The 23,280-nt window shown below is 33.9% G+C and overlaps 2 protein-coding genes across 3 annotated transcripts; one reads left to right on the forward strand and one right to left on the reverse strand.

Annotated features, from left to right (window-relative positions):
- Positions 1-295: 295 nt before the first annotated feature.
- LOC105054719 (protein FAR1-RELATED SEQUENCE 5) lies at positions 296-3,290 on the reverse strand. Of its 2 annotated transcripts, none has more exons than XM_010936288.4 (2): positions 3,048-3,290; positions 296-2,490 (listed from the first exon to the last, which is right to left on the reverse strand). In XM_010936288.4, exon 2 carries the CDS (start codon positions 2,464-2,466, stop codon positions 544-546), a length of 1,923 nt encoding a protein of 640 aa, XP_010934590.1. In that variant the 5' UTR covers positions 2,467-2,490; positions 3,048-3,290; the 3' UTR covers positions 296-543. The 2 variants fall into 2 exon arrangements, with proteins under 2 accessions (XP_010934590.1, XP_010934589.1); XM_010936287.4 differs by having other exon boundaries at positions 296-2,550; positions 3,048-3,266.
- A 239-nt stretch (positions 3,291-3,529) lies between these two features.
- LOC105054797 (short-chain dehydrogenase TIC 32, chloroplastic) lies at positions 3,530-5,193 on the forward strand. The gene is given in 7 exon segments (XM_073246871.1): positions 3,530-3,677; positions 3,798-4,029; positions 4,165-4,175; positions 4,178-4,243; positions 4,561-4,597; positions 4,599-4,709; positions 4,879-5,193. Coding segments are annotated over 7 exon segments (687 nt in total). The 5' UTR covers positions 3,530-3,550; the 3' UTR covers positions 4,982-5,193.
- Positions 5,194-23,280: the final 18,087 nt, after the last annotated feature.

Genomic DNA, 23,280 nt, shown 5'->3' on the forward strand with positions numbered 1-23,280 from the left:
TCATGATGGTTGATGTACCAGTCAACAAGAGATCCTACACTGACAATCCTTTCCTACTATTACTTTAACCATTCTCCAATGGGTTATGCATTAAAGAACCATAATCAACCCAAAAACAAGGGAAATTGATAAAAGGAAGCTGGATTTGGTAATAACAGTTCTGGTATTAACAAAGCAATATGATGGTATAACTTACATTATTGAAAATACAGGAATCAAATGCTTAAATAAGCTTCACACAGGTTTTTGGTAATCCACCAGAAAACTGCTCAAAAAAATTGATTAGAAATGCAAGTTCTGAGATATGCAGGCCGGACGATCATTAAGAAAAATCAAAATGTCAGTTACAAAGTGAATTTAAGTACTTGGATTTAAAACCAATCTAGCCTCACCCAACTGAGTGCTACTGCCAGCTGATGATTAATATACATCAAAAACAAAATAGAATCTGTATTGTATTTTAGAAGAAACTACACATCAGAAAAGACAATGACAGGTTCTCTGCAAACCATGAGCTCTCTTAAACAGGTATGTAAACTTAAATCAATGTTTCTCAAAAGGTTTATTTTGCATAATTTGGTATACATGGTCCATAAGTTGATCTAGGTGCCCTTCAATTAATGTATATGCCTCCAAAGATTCAGCAGCCCTTGCTGCAATTTTATTGAAAATGCGACACAAAGAACCATAACGTTTTGCTTTAGATGATGTGGAGTCACCAAGAAATGCAAATCCACAAGTATCTCTCATGCTCCCAGCCTTAGCATCTTTTCTCCACCGCTTCAAGATGTAACGTTGTGGTAGTTCTTTAATATTAACAATATCAAGCACTTTCAGCACATGACGGCATTGAATTCCCATGAACTCAAATTTTTTGCAACTACAAATGAGTGTACCATCTGAAATGTCAACTCTAACAATATATTCGGTAGGCTCCCCCTCAGCTGCTACCTTGTAATCTGCTATGGGTCCAAGCTCACCACCAGTGTAGACCAAACAATCCATAGACATTTCAAACTCCCTCTGAAACAGTTTAAACACTTCAGGCGTATATACATTTGCAGCTTGCTTTAACATCCTTGTAGGAGGTATGGTTGGGGAAATTTGACAAGCTTGAAAATCAGCTTGTAGTTCAGCATGCCTGCGATCATCTATTGCTTTTTCATAATGCTTTAAAAACTGCAAAAGATCAAGTTCCGGACATAACCATTGTTTTAGCTCAGTGCTCAAGTCTTCCTTCCGTAATGTGCTTTTCATGTCTGCACAAAATATATGCCGGCTATATGGCAAGGCCCATTTTTCCCTATCCTCATACAACTTTGCCAGCCATTGATTGTCTTTAAGATCATACTTCTCCAACATTTCTTTCCACAATGATTGAAATTCTTCCTCCTCCTCAATTTCATAGACACATTTGCTAAAATCAAGTGCAAATGTTTTGGAGCCCTGGAAGGCAAAACTCAGATGTTTAGCAGCATCATGGTAGACGTGCCACATAGAAAAATGACAAACCGTACCTGGCCACACTGCAGCAATTGCATCGCTAATTTCCGTAGACTGTTCTATCCAAATTACCTTGGGTTGTTTCCCAGACATAGCCGCCTTTAAGGTCTCAAACATCCACTTGAAAGATTCAAGTGTTTCATTATACAACAATGCAGCACCAAAGAATACCGTTTGCATGTGATGATTCACACCAATAAATTGTGCAAATGGCCTACCATAGTTATTTGATCGATATGTAGTGTCAAAACACATCACATCTCCAAAGTAATCATAGTCAATTATAGACTTTCCATCTGCCCAGAAAATATTTGCCACTCGATCTTCCTTATCAAGCTGTACAGCATAAAAAAATGATGGATCATCAATTTGCCTCTCCTGCACATACTGCAAAGCAGCACCTGCATCTCCCGGCAATACAGCACTTGCACGCTTTGACTGTAAATAATTTTTATAAGTTAGAGAAGGGTTGATAAAATGCTGATGGTCACCAGCATGCCCATTCATAACCTCATCATCAGCTCTTGGTATCATCCTGGAATCCTCAGCTAAAACACCACGATCCTTACTTATTCTCCGCCATTTTATCATGTGAGCTTTGTTTGGTATAACAAGTGGATGGTTATGCTTTGCCTCAAAGTCAGTCACACGATACTTGCCATTGTTTGTAATTTTGAGGGTCAAGGCCGCAAGGCAACCAGTTCTCTCATACAGCTTTGGGTTCTTTACTTCCCACTCCTCCTTCTTGTTCCCACGAAAGCCCTCTTTATGGCACACGTACACCCTCAATGAGATAACACCAGAAGCTCTTCGATTTAACCGATTCTTCCGAATACTGAATCCTATTCTTTTTGCATAGTTATCATAGAACTGATATGCTTCCATTTCACTTTCAAACTCCATACCAACCTTTGGCACCCAACTGTCATCAGAACCATCTTTCAGAGGATTAGGCTCCAACATTTTTCCCTCTCAAAAGCCCAATATCTGGTTTTAAACAAGTATAGGCTTAACCTTTTAGAAACCAAAGTCGAGCTATCAGATGATCTACAAAAAAAATTAACTCTTTGAGTCCCTCCCCCTCCCCCTGTTTTCAGAGAAGAAGCTAGAATGGAAAGGCATAATTCAGGAGAAGGAATCCCACATTAAAACAATCCATATTCCAGCATCTGGTCTTTAACAAGTAAAAAACACGCTTTAAAACTAAATAAGTGAAAAAAGGAGGAAAAAAAAAAAAAAAACCGTGAGGATTAAGTCAGAAACAAAGTCTCTAACTCTCTATCCGAGTATGTGACAAACGAAAGGAAAAGCAACATGCACCCCAAACGTGTTAGGAAAAGAACAAATTTGCCATAAGAGAGAAAACAAAAGCAAACTTCTATCTGAGAGCAATTCAGGAAAAACCTCCAAATATAAGAGATAGAAAGTAAAACAAAATACGATTTTAAGACATCAGATGGGTGTCACACTACCTGATATGGCTCCTAAGAGATAGAAAGTAAAACAAAATACGATTTTAAGATATCAGATGGGTGTCACACTACCTGATATGGCTCCCAAGTCCAGTCCACCCTCAAAGGCGAGACTTTTTCGAGTAGAAGCGGCTTCTCTCCTCCTAAGAGCTAGCAATGGCGAGGAGAGGCAGAGAGAAAGCTTGGAGAGAGGCGGGAAGAGAGGAGGGAAATGGGAAGAAGGAAAGGGGAGAATTAGAAACCCTACAACTCCAGTTGGAAGAAATCGCGCCGGTAGCCGAAGTAGATGTAGAGACGGAGCCCTAAAAGAAGAGTAAGCCAAAATGGAAGCAATTTGGCGTCCGAATTTAGTTTCTTCGACAAGCGGCGGCCTCTGATTCCATTGAGACTGCTAATCTTTCCAACTACTGCCGTACCTCACCCCACCGCGTGTATCGGAGACACGTGGGAGTCTTCTATTAGGTATATACGAATTTGGCATTCTAACCCGAACAGCATAACTTTCTTTCCGATTTTAAATAGCGCTCAGAAGCCGATATAGGTGAAAATTTTCATTTCAAGAGAGAGATCAAAAGATGGGATTTTGGAAGTGGAGCTCCTTCCGGGGAGGAGGAGAAGGTCCTTCTTCTGGCTTCGGGTCCTCCTCCACCGCGGAGGTCACCCAAGGCATCCACGCCGGCCATCTCACAGCCATAGTCACGGGTGCTCCTTTTACCTCTGGAAAAGCCACATCTTGAGCTCTATTGTCAAGTAGATTTTGGTTGAAAAGGTTCCTTGATGGTCTGAGAGGGTTGATTGGTGTTAATGTGGGTCTGTGAGAAGGGGCAACCAGTGGGATTAGGAAGGAGACTGTGAGAGTTCTGGCGCTGAGGGGCACCACTGTCGTCATTCCATGCCGGACACTGAAGAGTGGCAGGAAGGTGAAAGAAAGCATTTTGGAGCAAAACCCCGATGCCAATATTGATATCGTGGAGATGGATCTGAGCTCACTTGATTCGGTTGAGACTTTTGCTCGCGCTTTTAATTCGTCATATCAGCACCTAAACATCCTCATGTAAGCATGCCATTTCTTATATGTAAGGATCTTTAGGATTTTTTTCAATCAATAGTTTGGTTTCCTTTATATACTTATTCATCACTTTATTGTGTGATGCAAGCTTGCACTTAGTAAAATGCATTGCTTGAACAGTAATAATGCAGGATTATGGCTTGTCCTTTCCAGCTATCCAAAGATGGAGTAGAGCTGCAGTTCGCTACGAATCACCTTGGTAAATAAGTATCACTAGTTGAAATTATAGATCGTTTGTTCATTTTGAGTGCCCGAATAGAATTGTTCCAAGGGGAAATCTCGGTCAGCGTTAAAACATTATTTGAAACATGAAGCAGATTGTTGCTTTCTTGCTTAATAATTTCAATGAATGAAAAGGAAATTTTAGTTAAAATAATACTAAATTTAGGATTTCTAGATTTTCTTTTTGCTCTTTATGCTATTTCAATTGCTTACTGAAGGTTACTCTTAAGAAGGGATACCTTATGGTAAGCTTGTAGTGGTCTTAAAGTTGTCTTTTTATTATATAAAATGCAGGACATTTTCAACTAACAAATCTGTTATTGGACAGGATAAACTGCCAAAGAAACAGGGATTCAGGGAAGGATAGTCAATGTTTCATCCTCTGGTCATACCAGACATTTTGACGAATCCTGGTTTAATCTAGAGAAAATAAATGATCAATCTAAATATTAGCTTTGCCTTATATGTTAGATGGTTGTTGTAATATGTTTTACTTTTTCGAGATCAAATTTAGGTGACATGATCCTTATAGTTGCTTTTAAAGATTCATTGGTAAGAGTTTCATCCAAAACAAAGGAAAAAAGATTCACGTCCTGAGGCTTGTCCTATTGGCAGGTATGCACCTTTTGGGGCATATTCTCATTCAAAGTTAGGAAACATATGGCATGCGAACGAGCTATCTCCGTGTTTACAGGTACAAATGTCTTCACCATAGTGGTGTTTAGAGAGTTGATATTGAATTGAAGAAATTAAAAGCATGAAATATCTGTTGATCCTGTGAAGCCCATTGGGAGGCTGATAATGTTAATAATGTGTTGAAGAAAATATAGCTATTGCATATTCAATCGGAAACAAAGTTTCTTGATTATTGCTTTAAGCTAACCTTGGTAGAAGTTATATCAGCACATGCCACAAGATTAGTTTTGCTTGCACAAACTATCGTGGAAATAGAACTTCCTTGTAGTTTTGAGAATGATATTTCCTCACATATATTCACATTAAGTTGAGCAAGAATTATTTCTATTTTAATATAAGTAAGAAACTTATGGTGAAAGAAACTGTTTAGCTTCATTCTAATATTTACTTTTATTTAACAACTATCAAATTGATGTTGATAATTCTGTTTGAATTCTTAAAAAAATTAAAACTTTTTGTGACGTTCTTCAAAGTGAAAATTTTCCATCTTCTAACTAGCAAGTGAATGGATGTGTTTTGGTTCAAGATTTGTGTTTATCAGTTTCCATTTCACACCAATTTCATAGTTGCATTGGATGTTAATGACAAAACTGTTGTAATGGACCAGCCCATAGGACTTCAGTTCTTTCTTTTCTTGGTCGTGATAGAGTACACTTGGAGGTTGCTCCCATTTACATGCCCCTTCAAATTTTATATCGGCAAAATTATCTTCCATTTAATTTTGATCATTGAAAGCTATCCTTTTTTTCCCTTTCGACTCAAGCACATTTGTGGCATTGCTATCCACGCTGAGGGCCAACTACCAACCACTAAGCTGCTTAATAGTGGAGGATAACAAGAATGCACATCAAGTTGTCTTAGTGTGTGCGTTTCTTTTTGGAAGATATTAAGAACAAGGAAAGCGCATGCCTTCCAGAAGTGTGAAGGAAACATCAGTTGAATGACTGGTTTATTTTGGCTCTTAAGAGTTGCTCACGTCGGAGAACAACCATAGGAACGGAAGGCAATCTCTAGTCGTAAGAGCCATGTCTTCCTAGGACCATGGAGGACTCTTTTGGTTTCACTATTTCCACTCTTAAGATCTGAAGGGAAAGGAATTTTTGATTATGTTGAATGATTTTGGGTGGTTTCCCAACTATCCGAAATTGTTTCCTCTTGCTCTTTTGTAATCAGATTAAGTCGATGAAAGAATAATGCCCTACAAGTCAATCATATGGGTGATGCGATGGGACTATTCTGTATAATCTCGCTTCTCGTGTGCATGACATTGATTATTTTATATTACTAAGACATTGTGTTTTGTCATTTGCTGTATCATATTTTATTTATGATTATGATGAACTCATAAATTAGGATAATAATTTTAAGGTCATGATGAAATTATGCCAGTAAGATTTAAAATCTTAATAGTTTCAGTCTAAAATATTCTCAATTATAGGATTATCGAGTCGGAGATCGATGATGTTGCTAAAACTGGTACATCTTATATATGCTTGATGGAGAGGATGATCAATCTCACAATCACTTAAGTGGTGACACTAATACAAGAATGTAGGTGCTTATTGGAGAATGAGTTCACTGAACTGATCTACAGGGAAAACATCTGATGGAATTTTACAGCATGTCAAAAGATGGTTCTCCAGTGGGAGTGGTGTAAGTGATCTTTTGACCTGAGATCATCGTGATACCTTATGTATATGAATCCCTACTTTGGTTTATTCCCTAGAATGACTCTTTGGGACATGTGTGGGATGTTTTGGATATAGTGAAGTATGTATGAAAATTATGAGTGGTTAACAAAAAATCGATCACTCTTTGTAAGAGGAGAGAACATCCTATGTGGTTTCATAGGATGATGACTCAAAGAATTTCTGACCAAAGCAGAGATAAATAGTAGAAAAAATTTCTGTTGGTTCATCAATCGAGTCATTATCATCAGATCGAGATACATATGGATAGATATTTGGCCTTGACATGATTTCATATTCATAGTCTGTCTGGAATGTTATGTGATCGAAGAATTGAATTGCATAGTAATTCATCACGGAAGGATAATTTTAGTATTTTTATCAAATTTTATATCTTCTGGATAGACACGACATGTTACTAGACATCAATCTTGACTTGTGGACTTGCAAAAATTAAAAAAAATTAATTAAAAAAATAATTAGAAAGTATTCTAATTAATTGGTGCATTTGGATTGATCTAATTTAATCGAATTGGTTTAGATCATGAGTCTGAGTCCACTACTGACTAGATATGGAATCCAATCGGTCATACACATTAGGAATTTGATCTTGATCTAATCTATTTGGATTTATTGTAAATTTTATGGGTTAATTGAATTGCTAGCATATGAATTAATTCAAATTTTTAATTGGATTTGGTGCAAAAATATTTGTGCTAATCCTATTCCTATTGCCTTGACCTAATTGGATCAGGTTTGAACCTATGGACATTTAGATGGCTTATCTAATTTTTATGGAAGAGTTCCATGAGAAACCACCTCTTCCATGCCATAAGTTCACATCAAATAAATTGGATGCCCCATTTAATTTGGCATTTAGAAGGAGAAAGTCCTTATTTACTCCTTTTAACTCTCCTTTTTGTTTCTCATGCTAACACCTAATCTCATGCACCATTTGATGGCACCATGGCTTCTGGATTAGGTAAGGAAGAGTCCTTCCCTTGGTCTTCTTTCTACATTTTGGTTTCCATATGATGCTTTTATTATGTGGAAGACAAATCAAAGAATCGCGTGAAAGGAAGTGTGCGCCAAGGGAAGTTTTTCCCCACGCCTGATTTATTTCTCACACCATCTGATGGCGTATGGGATTTTGTGCGCTGATATGGAGGAGTCCTTATGTATGAAGGCTTTTCCATGCCCAACAAATTCCTCTCGGAGAATTAATTCTCCGATGAAATCGATGAGACCCCGTGTGAAATTATTTTTAGTGCTTAAGGTTGTGTCGCTTCACACCTTATAAAAAGGGATGTTACTGTTAGAAATTGTGTCATAAAGTCAATTGTTTGATGATTATGTTAATTATAAATGTATATAAATTGATCAATAATAAAAATTATTTGATCTTTTTCATCACAAGATTACATGTTCTAATGAATTTCTGTATTGTGATGAAATCCTTAGAATTATTTTGATCGATAAAGGAGGATTTATGACGTTGTCTTTAAACTGGTTCGCGATCAAACGATACGTTATTACTAGGATGATAGCGATATCAAGTGTAGGTCGTTGTGTGTCATATGCGTTAGTTGTCCTTATAACTAATGGTATGGAGATACTGGTATGGCATACAGGTGAGATGTAGGAGTACATCATTACTGAACATGACTAACTGCGGAGTACTCTGCTGTCAAGAATAGCTTGTGAAGGATATGGGTATAAGTATCCTTTCGATCTGAGATCACCACGGTGACTTACAAGCAACTCACTGTACTTTGATGTTGGATTATCTGAATTTCTTATTCAGTAACGGACGGTTTCTGGATGCAGTCAAGTACTTATCAAATCGGTATGTGAGTCAAGATGAGATTGACCCATTCGAATTAGTAGGAGTTAATGTATCAATGTAGTTCAATTTACCAAAATCTGGATCCGGATAATCTATGTGATGTATTTGAAAGATTGAAATACAATGTGGATAACTTATCTAAGATTGATAGTTAAATCCTGGGTCTTCTTGAGTATTAGGGTCAAAGGGATGAATTATACGATAACCATACATCAGTAGGTTCTTGAATATTGTTTTGCCATTATTCGATCTATCCGGATGTCAGGTCCTATTGCTAGATGGTTATATCGATTGGTTCAAAAATTTATTCCTGTGCTACCGGCTTAGGTTCGAACCTATGGGGTCACACTCAAAAGAAGTTTTTGACTAATTATGTGGTTGATCAATGATTGAGAATCGTTCAAGGGTTTAATCATCAATTCGATTGATGGTTAACCTTATGCAAAAGTTGTAATAAATTTATTCATCAAGTATAAATAAATTAATAAAAAATTAATTAGTAATTAGATTGCTGATTAGTTCAATTTGATTGAGCAAAGAAGTTTAGATAAAATCTAATTGAATTAGATTCAATTAGATTTGACCTGATTAGGTTATGAGATGACCTAATCGCTAAGAAAGAATTATCCCTGATTTGATCAGGACTTTGGTTCAATCAATTTTTAATTTAATTAAAATTTGATTAAAAAATTATGAATCTAATTAGATTGGACTTCATCTATTTATTTGGACTAAACCAGATATGATTAGATTTGGAATCAAATAAGAAAACCAAGAGTCCATATTGTATTGGACTCTTCCTCCCTTACGCCATCAATTTTCAATGCCAATATTACTCACACCCAAAAATTTTTTTGCATGAGATTTTTTCACGCCAAAGAGTCCTCTGCCCTCCATTTCTTACGTCCAAATTTGGATTTAATCTGATGTTAATGGTATGTTCAAATTAGATTTGAATTAGTTACCATATGGATAATGTTTGGCATTATCTCTAAAACCTTGCGCCTACTTCCTTTATTATCTTTATTTTGTGTGATATTTTGAGGAAGTTCTCACCGTAGGAAATCAGTTGGAGAATTGATTTATTGTGAAAAATTTTGAGAAGAGGTGTCTCATATTTCTTTTGGGCGTGGAAATTGTGAGGAGGCGATAATTCTTGAAGAGTCCTTTTTATGGACTCTTCCAACCCTACATCCTTACACGGCAAAATAGAAGGAGAATTATTTCTCTTTTGTGCGTATAAGAGACCAAAGGAAAAGATCTTCATGGTGAAGGCCTTGGGCATGGGTTCATGGCGTGGAAAAAGAAGAGGAGAGTCCTCTTCTCTTAGGTGAGCGTAAGATAAAAAAAGACTAGGGTTTGGACCAAGGGTTTGGGAAGAGAGAAAAATAAGATAAAAATTATTTTTTTCTTCATCTTTCTTTCACATTCTCATCTCCTTCAGATGTTCATCTTCAACCTCCGAAAGATTTGAGAGATTTGAAGAAAGAATCCAAATCAGTCAAGAAGATGATCTTCGTGTGAGCTAGCACTTCCGAGAAGACCGATCAGATCGAAGCTTCGAGTGGACTTTCCGTAGAGGTCGGATATATGTATGGCTACGAGCAACCAGCAAGGATCATCTTTACCACATCTCACAACAGCGACGATCGTCGATCCGCACTCATGTATCGAGTTCTGAACTCAGTTAGATGTAGATTTGATCTACTACTTATATCTATGCATACAGATTTTATCTTTTGGATTTTTTGAATTTTATATGCATCATATCATGTCATAGATCCTAGAGTAGGTCGATTTATTGATCTGATCATATGTATATTAGATTAATATGATTAATTTAGTTACCTTCTACTGTATTTTATTTCAAAAATTTTTGAAATACATGTATGAAATTCCTTACATTTTTCAATAATGGTATCAGAACCTAAATTCATTATGACATATTATGTGTACTTATTAAATCTAAAATTTAATTTAATTTAGATCTGGTATGTGATATTTTAGATCTGAATTTAATTAATGGTTGATCGCACAAACTGAAATAAGGTTGTTCTGCTGTAGAGTTTATTTCTTATAGTGAACAGATTGTCCTAGTTTGTGTTGATCTTTGATAAAATCTGATTTTACATATTACATGTGATGTTTATGGTCTGATTTAGATATGATTTAAGGTTGTAATCAAATCTGACGTAATTTAGATTAGATCTAAATTTAAGTATATATGATGTGTGATTAGATTAGATGATCCGATTAGCAAGTATTTGGATTGGATTAATCACCAAGCCGTTCGGTCATAGGAGCAAAAAGAGTTTAAAGGCTTTTTCTTTCCATTCAATGGAGTGCTCTTGTAGCATGTAGGAGTACCATGTGATTAAATCCCATGAAGAAGAACGCGAAAGAAAGAACTTATTTTTCTACAAAATCCTAGATCTTGAAATCCTAGGTTTGTTGTATGTGATACAAAGTTGTATGAAAGGTAAAATATCTAATCTATATGATTAAAATTATTTAATCATTAGAAAATAAAATATGAAATCATAAATGGTTTAGATATGATCTAAAAGGATGATTATGATTGATTTTATTTCAAGATTATGTAAGAATTTTCAGATCTAAAATTCTTTGAATCGTGCTCGTATAATTACTGAGCCGACTCAGTTTTGAACTGAGTTGACCCAGTCTCCTTGTATATCCGGCTTAATATTAATTGAGTCGATCTAGTTTCAAAATAAAAAAATTTTATATAAAATTTATTGTAAATTATTTATAAAATAAAAAATTGAAATTGTTTCAAATCTGAATCTAAACTCATGTTGATGGTGAAACTTAATTAAGAATTAAGTGTAGAATCAATTAAATCTAGGATTATGATTTAAGATCTAATAACATTGCATAAAGTATAGGGTATGTGTTAGTTCAAATCAGGTCTTCTTAATTGGGTTAGATCTAAGGTTAGAATCAAAGAGTTAATGAATCATGTGGAGAAATTGATTAAATCTAACCAAATATTGAATTAGATTAAATCAGAATTTTTCTAGAACTAATACAATAGTTGTAGATAGTCAAGTCCATATATTTGATTAGACCAAATGACCTTGATTGTGGCTCAGTGGTTGAATCTGAATCATTAGGTTGGTCAAATCGAAACTAATTAACCAATTGGTGTCTAAGGTAAGTTTGGTATTTCGATCGATGGTTTTTAATTGGGAGCGGCTTATCTAGCCATTTTGATGGTGTCTAAGGCAAGCTTAGCATATCCTCTCATCGATCTCACTTATCTGGTCAATTTGATGGATTATGTCTTGATTAAACCGCTAAGTGATTCGAGTTGACCCATACTATTAAGGTTGATTAGTGTGACTGATCTAGGTGCCATTTCAACTAGCATGATCCTAATCCAATTCAATGACTTGGTGAAGTCAATGGGAGGATTGTACTTTACTGGTTGATCTCTTTTCTTGTTTTAATTCATAAATCAAATCCTCTAAATTATTATGTCCATAAAATGAGCTGATTATAGTGATAACTAGATCATAGCCTCTCATTAAGGTGAATGGTAATAGGCTCATTATTTCTGATTGACATTGTAGGCACAATCCGTCTAGTGTTTCTCTGAATGATGGAATTATCATTCATTATATGATGACTCTGATGTATTATCTGATGAATGGTTGGGTTGGTCGAGCTATACTCAGGTCTGATCATTCATTAATTAGAATCATTGAGTTGGTTTATATTAATTGTTTGATCTAACCGGGATTTTCAATAGAGGCTCATCGCCTACTGAAATAAAATCTAGGGTGAAATCAATTACTAAAAATTATTTACTGAAATAATTAGTTAAAAATCTATCCATAGATATACATGGATGAGTCGATCAAAATTGGGCTCGTATGCAGTCTGTATGGATTATAGCACTTGCTAAAGAATTAGAGTAATTCCTCGGATTGGAGGTAGAGGCTATCAATTCGACTAAAATAGTGAGAAAATCTTTAGACTAAAGTTCAACTCTTTAGGCTAAATCAATTCATAAACATAGAGGTCTTGTATTTTTCTTTTAATTATGGCTAGATGTCCGTTGCTCTGTTCACTGTTTGACAGTAACTAATTTATAGGATCCAACTTCGATAGATGGTATCGAAAGTTGCAAATATTCAAGAGCACGAATGGATCTTATATATGATTACGAATCTAGCACCTAATGTTCCCACACCCAACACACATGATACATTCAAAGGCACTTATTAGAAATGACCAAATAATAGTATCATCGTGTGGTGTTTTTGAGAGCAGCAAAAAATATGAATTTAGTTATAAATTCGATGATACTCAGTGGAAGAAAATTCTTCAAATATTGAAGAAGTTCATTTGCATCTCTGTAGATGTGTCTCACCTCTGTAGATGTATCTTCAGTGAGGTAATAATCTTTTGAGAAAGAAAAAGAAGGTGCAAGAGAGTCGTACTTGAGCTGAGGAGCTCGAACTAACAAAAGAGTCTATGGTTAATCCAGTCTGGTAGAGTTTCTTAATTCGAACAGGCTAAGAAAGAAAAATTAGTAAAGGATTGCTGGATATGGTGCTTATGTGATAACACATTGTGATTTCTCTATCTGTAGTACTACTACATGAGTATTGGATATCGAAAGTCCATACAAATTATTGCAACGACTTCAGATTTGTAGAAAGTTTGAAAACAACAAGATATTTCTGAACGTTGGAGATGAAAGTTATGTTCCAATCCTGATTTTAAGAATCATAGAGATTATTTTCAATTCTAACAATATCATTTTAGTGATTGTCACTATTGTCTGATGATTTTTGTGATATCATTATGAATGATGTTAAAATCATGTGTAGACAACTGAGAAATAGCATTTATGAATAGTCACAGCCTGTTAGTGTAATGTACATATCAATCAAATATCCTAAAATAGATAATATCAGGTATGACTACTTTTGGCATTGAAGGTTTAGTCATGTAAAATAAGAATATGATCAATAGGAGATAATTCTTAAAGTCAGTGATTGTGAATCATTGTCAATTTGTCAATCGTATCTTCTTAATAAGATGATCAAGTTACCTTTTGCTGAAAAAGGTGAACGAGACATTGATGTTCTGAATTTAATACATACTGATGTATTGGGTCTACGAACATATTTGCCATAAAGTTTGGATTATTTAAAATGTTCAAACAATTTCTTAATAAGGTAGAGAAACAAACTGGGAAGAGTATTAAATCTCTTCGGTCAGAACAAGGAGGAGAATGCCTTTCTGATGAGTTTTTGACATATCTAGAAGAAAATAAAATTTTCTCTTATTAAAATCAACTTTGTTAGATATAGTTCGATCCATAATAGGGTTTACAAGTCTGTCAGTCTCTTTTTAGGGTTATACTCTTAAGACTACTTGTCATATTCTCAACTGAATTTCGAATTAATCAGTCGCAAAGACTCTATATGAGATATGGACTAGACATAAGTCGATACTTTCTTATCTTAGGATTTGTGAGTGTTTGTTTTATGTCAAGTATTTGCAGACCGATTAGCTTGGATTCCGATCCTATATGTATTATTTTGTAGGGTAACCCTAAAGAATTTAAGGGATATAACTTCTACCTTGCTAAAGAATAAGAGTTGTTCAGCATTTCTTTTAGAAAAAGAGTACCTTGGTGAAAGAACTGATGCCTTTAATGTGAAATTTATGAAGTTCAACATGTAGAAGAACCGGCACAATCTAGTGAACCCATAGAACCGTATTTGATTAGATCAAATCCAGAACCCATTGTAAAGGTACCATTAGGGAGATCTAGTAGAGTACCATGTCCGTCAGATAGATCTTCGATTTCTAGGTTCGAGACATGATCCTGTTGAACTCGATGAGAACAATAAGAATTTGATCACCTACATAGATGCCATACGGAGATCCAACTCCGATTAGTGGCTTGGAGTCATAAAGTCCGAAATGGAGTCCATAATGGTCAACGATATATGGACACTCGTTGATCCACTTGAATGGATAAAGTCCATATGGTGTAAATAAATCTTTAATAGGATTAGAGGGCGTAGACGAAAAGATGGAGGCCTACAAAGCCTGTTTGGTTGCCTAAGGATATCGTCAATATTATGGTATTGACTATAATGAGACATTTTCTCCTAAGGCAATGCTAAATATTTCGGAATTGGAATATGCATTTTGATAAATGATCAAAACGTATGGTTTCGTTGAGAATGAAGATGAATTCTATAAATATAAATAGGTTAATAGTTTTGTGAGTATATTTTTTATTTTGTATGTGAATGAAATTTTCTTAATCGAGATTGACATTCCTTATATTATAGGGAATAAATGTTTCGCTATTATTATTGGTCTCCATAAAAGGACTTGAGGAAGGCACCTCTCATCCTAGAGATGAAGATCTATAGAGATAGATCTAAGTGGCTGCTTAGGTTATCCTAGTCTACGTATATAGGGTGTTTATGAGTAGAATTTATTCTATCATGTACACTATGTATGAGAACGGATATAGTATACTCATGAGGGGTAGTGAGTGGATACCTGCAAGATTCAGATGCGAATCGCTGGTGGTCATCCATAAGTATTTGAGAAATACTAAGGACCAGTAACTCAGTTATAAAGAATCTGACTTAAAATTTGTAGAGTATGACTTCAGTTTTTAGTTGGACATAATAGCAAGAATATGTTGGAACACATTCTTATCCTAAATAATTGAGTAATTTGCTGGAAAAGTTTCAAGTAGAGCAATATAGCCAATTCAATTTACTAGGTAGATTACGTTGCAGCATTTGATGCTTGTAAGGAAGCTATATGATTGTACAGGTTCACTGGCAAGCTAGAAGTGGCACTCTCTAATGATGGTTTTGCTGTATTATAAAGCATCGGAGATATAGTTTATGCCGAGGAGCCAAAGTCTCATTCGCTTATTAAGCATTTTGCATCACTACCATCTTATTCGGAAAATCTATTAAGGTGATGTCGAACTTTAGAAGATTGACAGAAAGGAGAACCTGACCAACCCATTTACCGAAGCCTCAGTATTTAAGAGTTCTAAAATGATACATCGAAGATGGGTATATGATACTATACTGATTGACTTTAATCCAAGTGGGAGCCGTTGGAAATTGTGTCCTAAAGTCAATCATTTGACGATTGTGCTAATTATAAATGCATATAAATTAATCAATAATAAAAGTTATTTAATCTTTTTCATCATAAGATTACATCTTCTAATAAACTTTTATATTGTGATAAAGTTCTTATAATTATTTTGATCGATAAAGGAGGATTTACCGTATAGTTCTTAAACTTGTTTGCGACCAAACGATATGCTATTACTAAGATGATAGTGATATCAAGTGTAGGTCGTTGTATGTTATATGCATTAGTTATCTTTATAATCAAATAGTGTGGAGACACTGATATGGCATGTAGGTGAGATGTAGGAGTACATCATCACTAAATATGACTAACTACAGAGTACTTTGCTGTCAAGAGTAGCTCATGAAAGGTATGGATATAAGTATCCTTTCGATCTGAGATCACTACGATGACTTGCAAGCAACTTACTGTATTTTGGTATCGGACTATCTGAATTTTTAATTCAGTAACGAAAAATTTTTGAATGCAGTCAAGTACTTGTCAAGTCAATGTATGAGTCAAAATGGGATTGATCCCTCCGAAGTAGTAGGAGCTAATGTATTAATGTATTTTAATTTAGTAAAATCTGGATCTGGATAATCTATGTGATGGATTTCAAAGATTAAAATACAATATGGATGACTTATTTAGAATTGACAGTTAAATCATGGGTCTCTTTGAGCATTAGGGTCAAAGGGATGAATTATATGGTAATTATACGCCAGTAGGTTCTTAAATATTGCTTCACCATCATTCGACCTATCCGGACGTCAGATCCTATTGCTAGATAGTTAAATCGATTGGTTTAGAAATTTATTTCTATGCTACCAGCTTAGATTTGGACGTATGGGATTACACTCAAAAGAAATTTCTGACTGATCATGTAGTTGATCAACGATTGAGAATCGTTCAAAGATTTAATCGTTAATTCGATTGATGATTAATCTGATACAAAAGTTACAATAAATTTATTCATCAAGTATTAGTGAATTAATAGAAGATTAATTAGTAATTAGATTGCTAATTAGCTCAATTTGATTGAGCAAAGAGGATTAGATAAAATCTAATTGAATTAGATTTAATTAGGTTTGATCCGATTAGGTTATGAGATGATCTAATCGCTAGGGAAGAGTTGTCTTTGATTTAATCAGGACTTTGGTTCAATCAATTTCTAATTTGATTGGAATTTGATTAAAAAATTATGAACCTAATTAGATTGGATTTTATCTATTTATTTGGGCTAAAACAGATGTGCTTTAGTTTGAAATCAAATAAGAAAATCAAGAGTCCATATTGTATTGGAGTCTTCCTTACGCCACCAATTTTCAATGCCAATATTCCTCATGCCCAAAAGTTTTTTTGCATGAGATTTTTTCATGTCAAAGAGTCCTCCACCCTCCTTTTCTCACATCCAAATTTGGATTTAATCTGATGTTAATGGTATGTTCAAATTAGATTTGAATTAATTATCATATGGATAATATTTGATATTATCTTTAAAATCTTGCACTTACTTTTTTTATTATCTTTATTTTGTGCAACATTTTGAGGAAGGTCTCACCATGGAAAATCAGTTGGAGAACTGATTTACTGTGAAAAATTTTGAGAAGTGGCGTCCCATATTTCTTTTGGGCATGGGAATTGTGAGGAGGCGACAATTCTTGAGGAGTTCTTCTTCTTATGGACTCTTCCAACCGTACATCCTTACATGCCCAAATAAAAGGAGAATTATTTCTCTTTTGTGAGTGTTAGAGACCAGAGGAAGAGGTCTTCACGGTGAAGGCCTTGGGCGTGGGTTTATGGAGTGAAAAAAGAAGAGGAGAGTTATCTTCTCTTGGGTGAGTGTATGATCAAAAAAAAATTAGGGTTTGGACCAAGGGTTTGGGAAGAGAGAAAAATAAGAGAAGAATTATTTTCTTCTCCTTCTTTCTTCTACATCCTCATCTCCTCCAGATGTTTATCTTCAACTTTCGAATTGTTCGAGAGATTTAAAGAAAGGATCCAGATCAACGAAAAAGATGGTCTTCACGTGAGCTAACACTCTCGAGAAGATCGATCAGATTGGGACTTCGAGTGAACTTTCTGTAGAGGTCGAATGTATGTGCGGCTGTGAGTAACCAGTAAGGATCATCTTTATCACATCTTTCAGTAGTGCCGATCGTCGATCCGTGCTCAGGTATCGAGTTCTGAACTTAATGCTTACGTCCATGCATGCAGATTTTATCTTCTGAATTTTTCAGATTTTATATGTATCATATCATGTCATAGATCTTAGAGTAGATTGATTTATTGATCTGATCATATACATATTAGAATAATATGATTAATCTAGTTGCCTTCCACTGTATTTTATTTCAAATTTTTTTTGAAATATATGCATAAAATCATTTATGTTTTCCAACAGCTACATTGGATGTGACGTGTTATTTTCATGGGTCTTTGGGCGTGGAGTCTAGTGAGAAAAAGATAGAAAAGGTCTGAAAAAAAGATAAAAAAAAAGAGGAGAGAAAAATAGAAAGAAAGTTAAGAGGAAAAATGGAAAGCAATTGTTGCTTGTTTTAGGGTTCAGATTGTTCAAGTGTTAGACATCTGAATCTGATTTGTGTGGTGAGATCTTTTGTGAAAAGATCTCTTGTGTGGTTTCGGTGAAGGATAAAAGATAATTAGGTAGTGGTGCAATCTGATTCTTGAGAAGGAATTTAGCAGTGCACTTGTGAAGATGGCTGCGGCACTACATCGAATTGGGAAGGATCCTGATCTATCTCATTTGGATCATCATTGGAGGGTGCTTACTTTGGTATCTTGTGGAGATCGTTGATCATTAGATCCTTATCTTTAGGAAGGTATAATCTCTTACCTTATTGCATGCTTGAATTATTTGATTGTAATCATCAAGGTAATCCTAGGGTTTGTGTTTCGATTTGCATGTTTTAAGTATTAAAATTTATTTTCAATAGTTGAATGCACGTGAAAAATTTTTGAAAATCATATTTCGCTGTGCAACCGAAATCCAACAGTGGTATCAAATCCATCTTTGATTGATTCAATCAAACATTATATTATTGTTGTGATATTAATAAGATCAAATTCATGTTATGTCAAAATTTGATTTTTCAAGATGTTTAATTATTGTTTTGTTGCATCCTTCATTAAGAATAAAAGTTATTTATCCATGATCAAACCTTGATATGTAATTTCATGACCTTTAAACTTGTGTGATAAGTTTAGGATAGATCTTGCGATCCATTTTTATGGAATTATAAGTCTTGAGCATGCGATGCGTGGAACTTTGGAATGTTACATGTGATGTATATTGTCAAGACTTAGGGGTGTTGCATATGATGCGTTCACCCTAGACCCAAGGGTCGGCCACCATTGATTGGGCATTTGTCATGGTGGGTTTTCCATCATGATTTTTGTCCTTAGCATATAGGCGGCTAAAAAATCTGATCATGATAAAAAGATGCTTCAAACATGAATTAGGGTTTTGATTGATGGATTTGATGTTGACTACAATTCATTGATCCAATGCGATTAGGTTTTATGAATGTAGATTAAATCAGATTCATAGTTCTAATTAGATTAGAAATTATATTTAATTAAAGTTGACCTAATTATCATTGACCTAATTTGATTAGGACTTGAGTCTTAGTTGATCGAATCTTAGCAAATCTAATTTGATTAGGGTTTGTTTAAGAATTGGTTAACTCAACTCAAGAGGGTGACATATGGTTGACTCAAAATTAAAATTGAGTCAAGAATTGAATTCGAATCAAAATCCTAGATGGGTCCTATGTCTATGAATTTAAACATCTTAAGTGACATATGCATGAATGATATCACAATTAGAATAACATGGGTAGTTTATTTTTATACTTTGTATAATTGTTATAAAATATATGATGTATGATTATAGACTTCATACACCCATGTGATGGATGTATGTATGAATGTATCGATGATGGCTGATTATATGGATGCATCTGTAATGGTTGCAATATAGGCTGGGTGCCCCTGATGCATTATATTTTTAGCTGTGTCTTTCTGTTCCTTTCTTTGTATGTTCCTAATTATTGATTAAGATTTTTACATATTGATGTAAAATTAAGGATAGAAAATTTTATTTGAAAATAGATAGAAATTATTTCTTTCTATTTTCGGATAAAGATGGAGCATTCGTAGAAATCTTCATGGAGATGAAGACTGGACTACCAGATGATTGGAGAGTAGAGATGCATGTAGATCGACCATGAGATGGTTCAGTCTGTGATGCATCTAAGATTAGATCCTTAATCCCTCCAGTGGCTCGGATGGATTATATTAGAAAAGTCCATAATCATCTGATTTTTTTTTATGCTCTTATATACTGGTAGTTAGAATTTAATATAAATTGTATGTGATGGATTTATATGTTATAGATATGTTTGAGATCTAAGTCTCTTATTTAAATTATATTAAATTATAATGACGAAGTGTTAAGAATACTATCCATGCCTTTCTTCATACTAAGCCAATATTATGTTAGGAACTACAATAAGTTTGTTGTGCAACTACAAGGCTTATTATGGGGACTGATGTGATACTGTCTTGATACATAATGATGCTTATGGTATTTAGTTCATACTAAATCAATAGAGTATATAAAAAACTATATTGAGTTTATTGTACAACCATAAGGTTTGTTATAGAACTTGATGTGATGTTGACTTGGTGATGCTTATAGCATATTTGGGTACTGCTATCTTGTTGTGCTATCCATAAAGGTGGTATTATTTAATGGTAATGAAGAGTATGATTTAATTAAAATATTATAATTTATTGTGCAACGACAAAGCTATAAGTATTTTAGAGGCAAAAGCTATGTTGGGAGTTATATGAGATGCAATTGAAAAGAATGTCCTACTCATGAACTTATCGAAGATTTATTGTGCAACCATAAGACTTTTGAAGAGGAATTGGAATCTCAACCCCACTAAGAAACTTGACGATAGAATTTTTCGTTTTCGATACTAGAGGGCTATGGAATTCGCTAAATTAGTGAGAGATACGATTAGATAAAAGATCTCATCTAAATTGTGCATGTCATCATGAGTAGTCTCTTTATATTTTTATTTTTATAAATTCATCTGTATCTTCACTATCACCGCATGGTATATTTGATATCTTTAAATTATCCAAACCACATGGACTGGTTGAAAAATTTGAGAATAGTTCTCACTTAGGAGATAGATTCCTATTTTTTTGTTCTCAATTTAATTGGGAATGATGCTTTAAAGGAGATAAAATCACATATGAGATATGGCGGGATGATAGTGTAACTGTCAAGTGTATCCTGATTAACTTAATCATGCGATTAAGTCAATTAGTTTCTTTTCATGGATGGTGGTAAGAAGCAGGATTTGATCCTGCAATCGCTATCTGATTTCTTCTCTTAGTTTTTGAATAGCATCTCCTAGGAGAAGAAGGTGAAGAATGCTTCCACCAAAGATACCTATTTTTATTGTAGTAATGTTGAGCATTGAAAAATAAATTACAAGAGTTGTCTTGCAAGTGTGAAGCAGAAGCAGGATCTAAAAGTTGCATCTGTTAATAGTTTGTATATGATACACACTAATTTACCATTGAGTGCTTCAGCTTTAGATTCTTGGGTATAAGATATCTTGTGTGAATCCAATTTATGCAAATCATTGCTGGAACTATAGAGTTGAAGAGAGGTGACTTCATATTGTTAAGCACTGGTGGAGAGTCCATCCAAGCTAAAGCTGAAGAAACCTATTTGTCATTGTTGCCATTTTGGCAAGGTTATGAAACTAATAGCCTATTATTATATGCCTAAATTTATCAAAAACATATTTCAATTCTTTTTTTATTATAACATGGTTTTGAAATTAATGTAAAGGACAAAGATTGCTCTCCTTCTAGTAAATTTTATGGCAAATTTTGTGGCTATGGATTTTATAATAATAGTTTTATATTTCTATCACTCAATGATATTATTTTTTATATTAATAAAAATAAAAAAATATAAATATCATATATTTTTTGCATTGCCAACTTGATCATTTTAATGAGTCAAAGATAAACAAGTAATACAAAATTTTTTTTTTTGATTTGTATGATTTTGAATCATATAAAATTTATAAATTTTGTCTGATGGATAAAATGATCAAGATCTCATTTACTGGACATGGGAGAAGACGAACAAGCTATTAGGCCTTATACATATGGATGTTTGAAGGTTAATAATAACTCAAGTCAGAGATGGACACCTCATATGAGATATGGTATAGTTCATAATATGCTTCAAAGACCTTCCAAACTCATCTTATACTATAATAAAAAAAAATATTTACAATGCAAAAAAAGTATCGCAAATACTAAATTTTTATCACAAATAATTATTTACGATGAAAATTTCATCACTAATAATTAGTCGCTAAAAATGGGATCGCAGATAATATTTTACGATGAAACACAAAATTTGTGTTAATAATAGATTTTTTGTGATGAAAAATTTGTCGGTTTTTTTTAATTTTTTAAATTATTTATGATGAAAAAATTTGGATGGCAAATAGGTGATTTTACAATGAAAATATATTTTCATTGTAAATAAATTTATTTATGATGAAAATTTTCATCTTAAATAATTTAATAAATAAATTTAATATTTTTAAAAAATAAAATAAATTATTTGTTTGTGATAAAAAATTTGCATCATAAATATTTTTGTTGTAAAAAATATATTATTTATGATGAAAATCATCGATCGCAAATAATTTTTAAAAATTTTTAAATTTTAAAAAATAAATTATTTATGATGAAAATCTTTTATTGTAAATAAATTTATTTTCGATAATACTTCATTGCAAATAATTTCGTTGCTAATTAAAATATAATATTTTATAAAAAATAATTTATAAATATTTATTTTTAATTTATATTTTTAGTATTTTATATTAATAATCTATTAAATTAAAATAAAAAATTCACATAATGAACCCATAAATAAATTTGATCACTTCATTATATTAAAATATAATTATAAAAAAATAAAATTTTAATAATAAGAGGTCCAAAATAAAAATAAAAAAAATATAAAGACAAGCTGCTGGCCGTCAAGTATCAGCATCTGAAGAAGAAGAATGGATGGAGCATGACGAACTGGCCTGCTGCTGTCTCATCAGCTCCATCGTCTATTCCATCTATGCCATTCACTTCATCATCTGCATCTGGAACAACTGATACGAGTCGATGCATACAGTCAACTCATCAGCTTACTGTCGATCCTCAGCAGTCGGTCTCTGTATCTCCATCAGTCAGATATCGCAGGCAGTATGGATGTCAGTCTTGGACAAGCATGAGGATGGGGGAGCTCTGATCCCATGCTCTAGCTCTCTAACGTAATAGGGTCTTGTTCCAAGCACCTAATCACAGATCTCATCATCTGTGGGTACGGTCGAGTCCTTAGAGATAGATTGGGATCTCATCTCTATCATACGATCATGAAAATTAAAGTTATAGATATTCTAAGTTTGTACTAAAAATTAAAATGCTAATAAAAAATAGTTGGAAAAATTTATATAAAGCTCTTGGTTTGCTGCTATCCACTCCTCTAACCGTCGCTGG

This window comes from Elaeis guineensis, chromosome 12 (assembly GCF_000442705.2).
Source record: "Elaeis guineensis isolate ETL-2024a chromosome 12, EG11, whole genome shotgun sequence".
Classification (NCBI taxonomy): Eukaryota; Viridiplantae; Streptophyta; class Magnoliopsida; order Arecales; family Arecaceae; genus Elaeis; species Elaeis guineensis.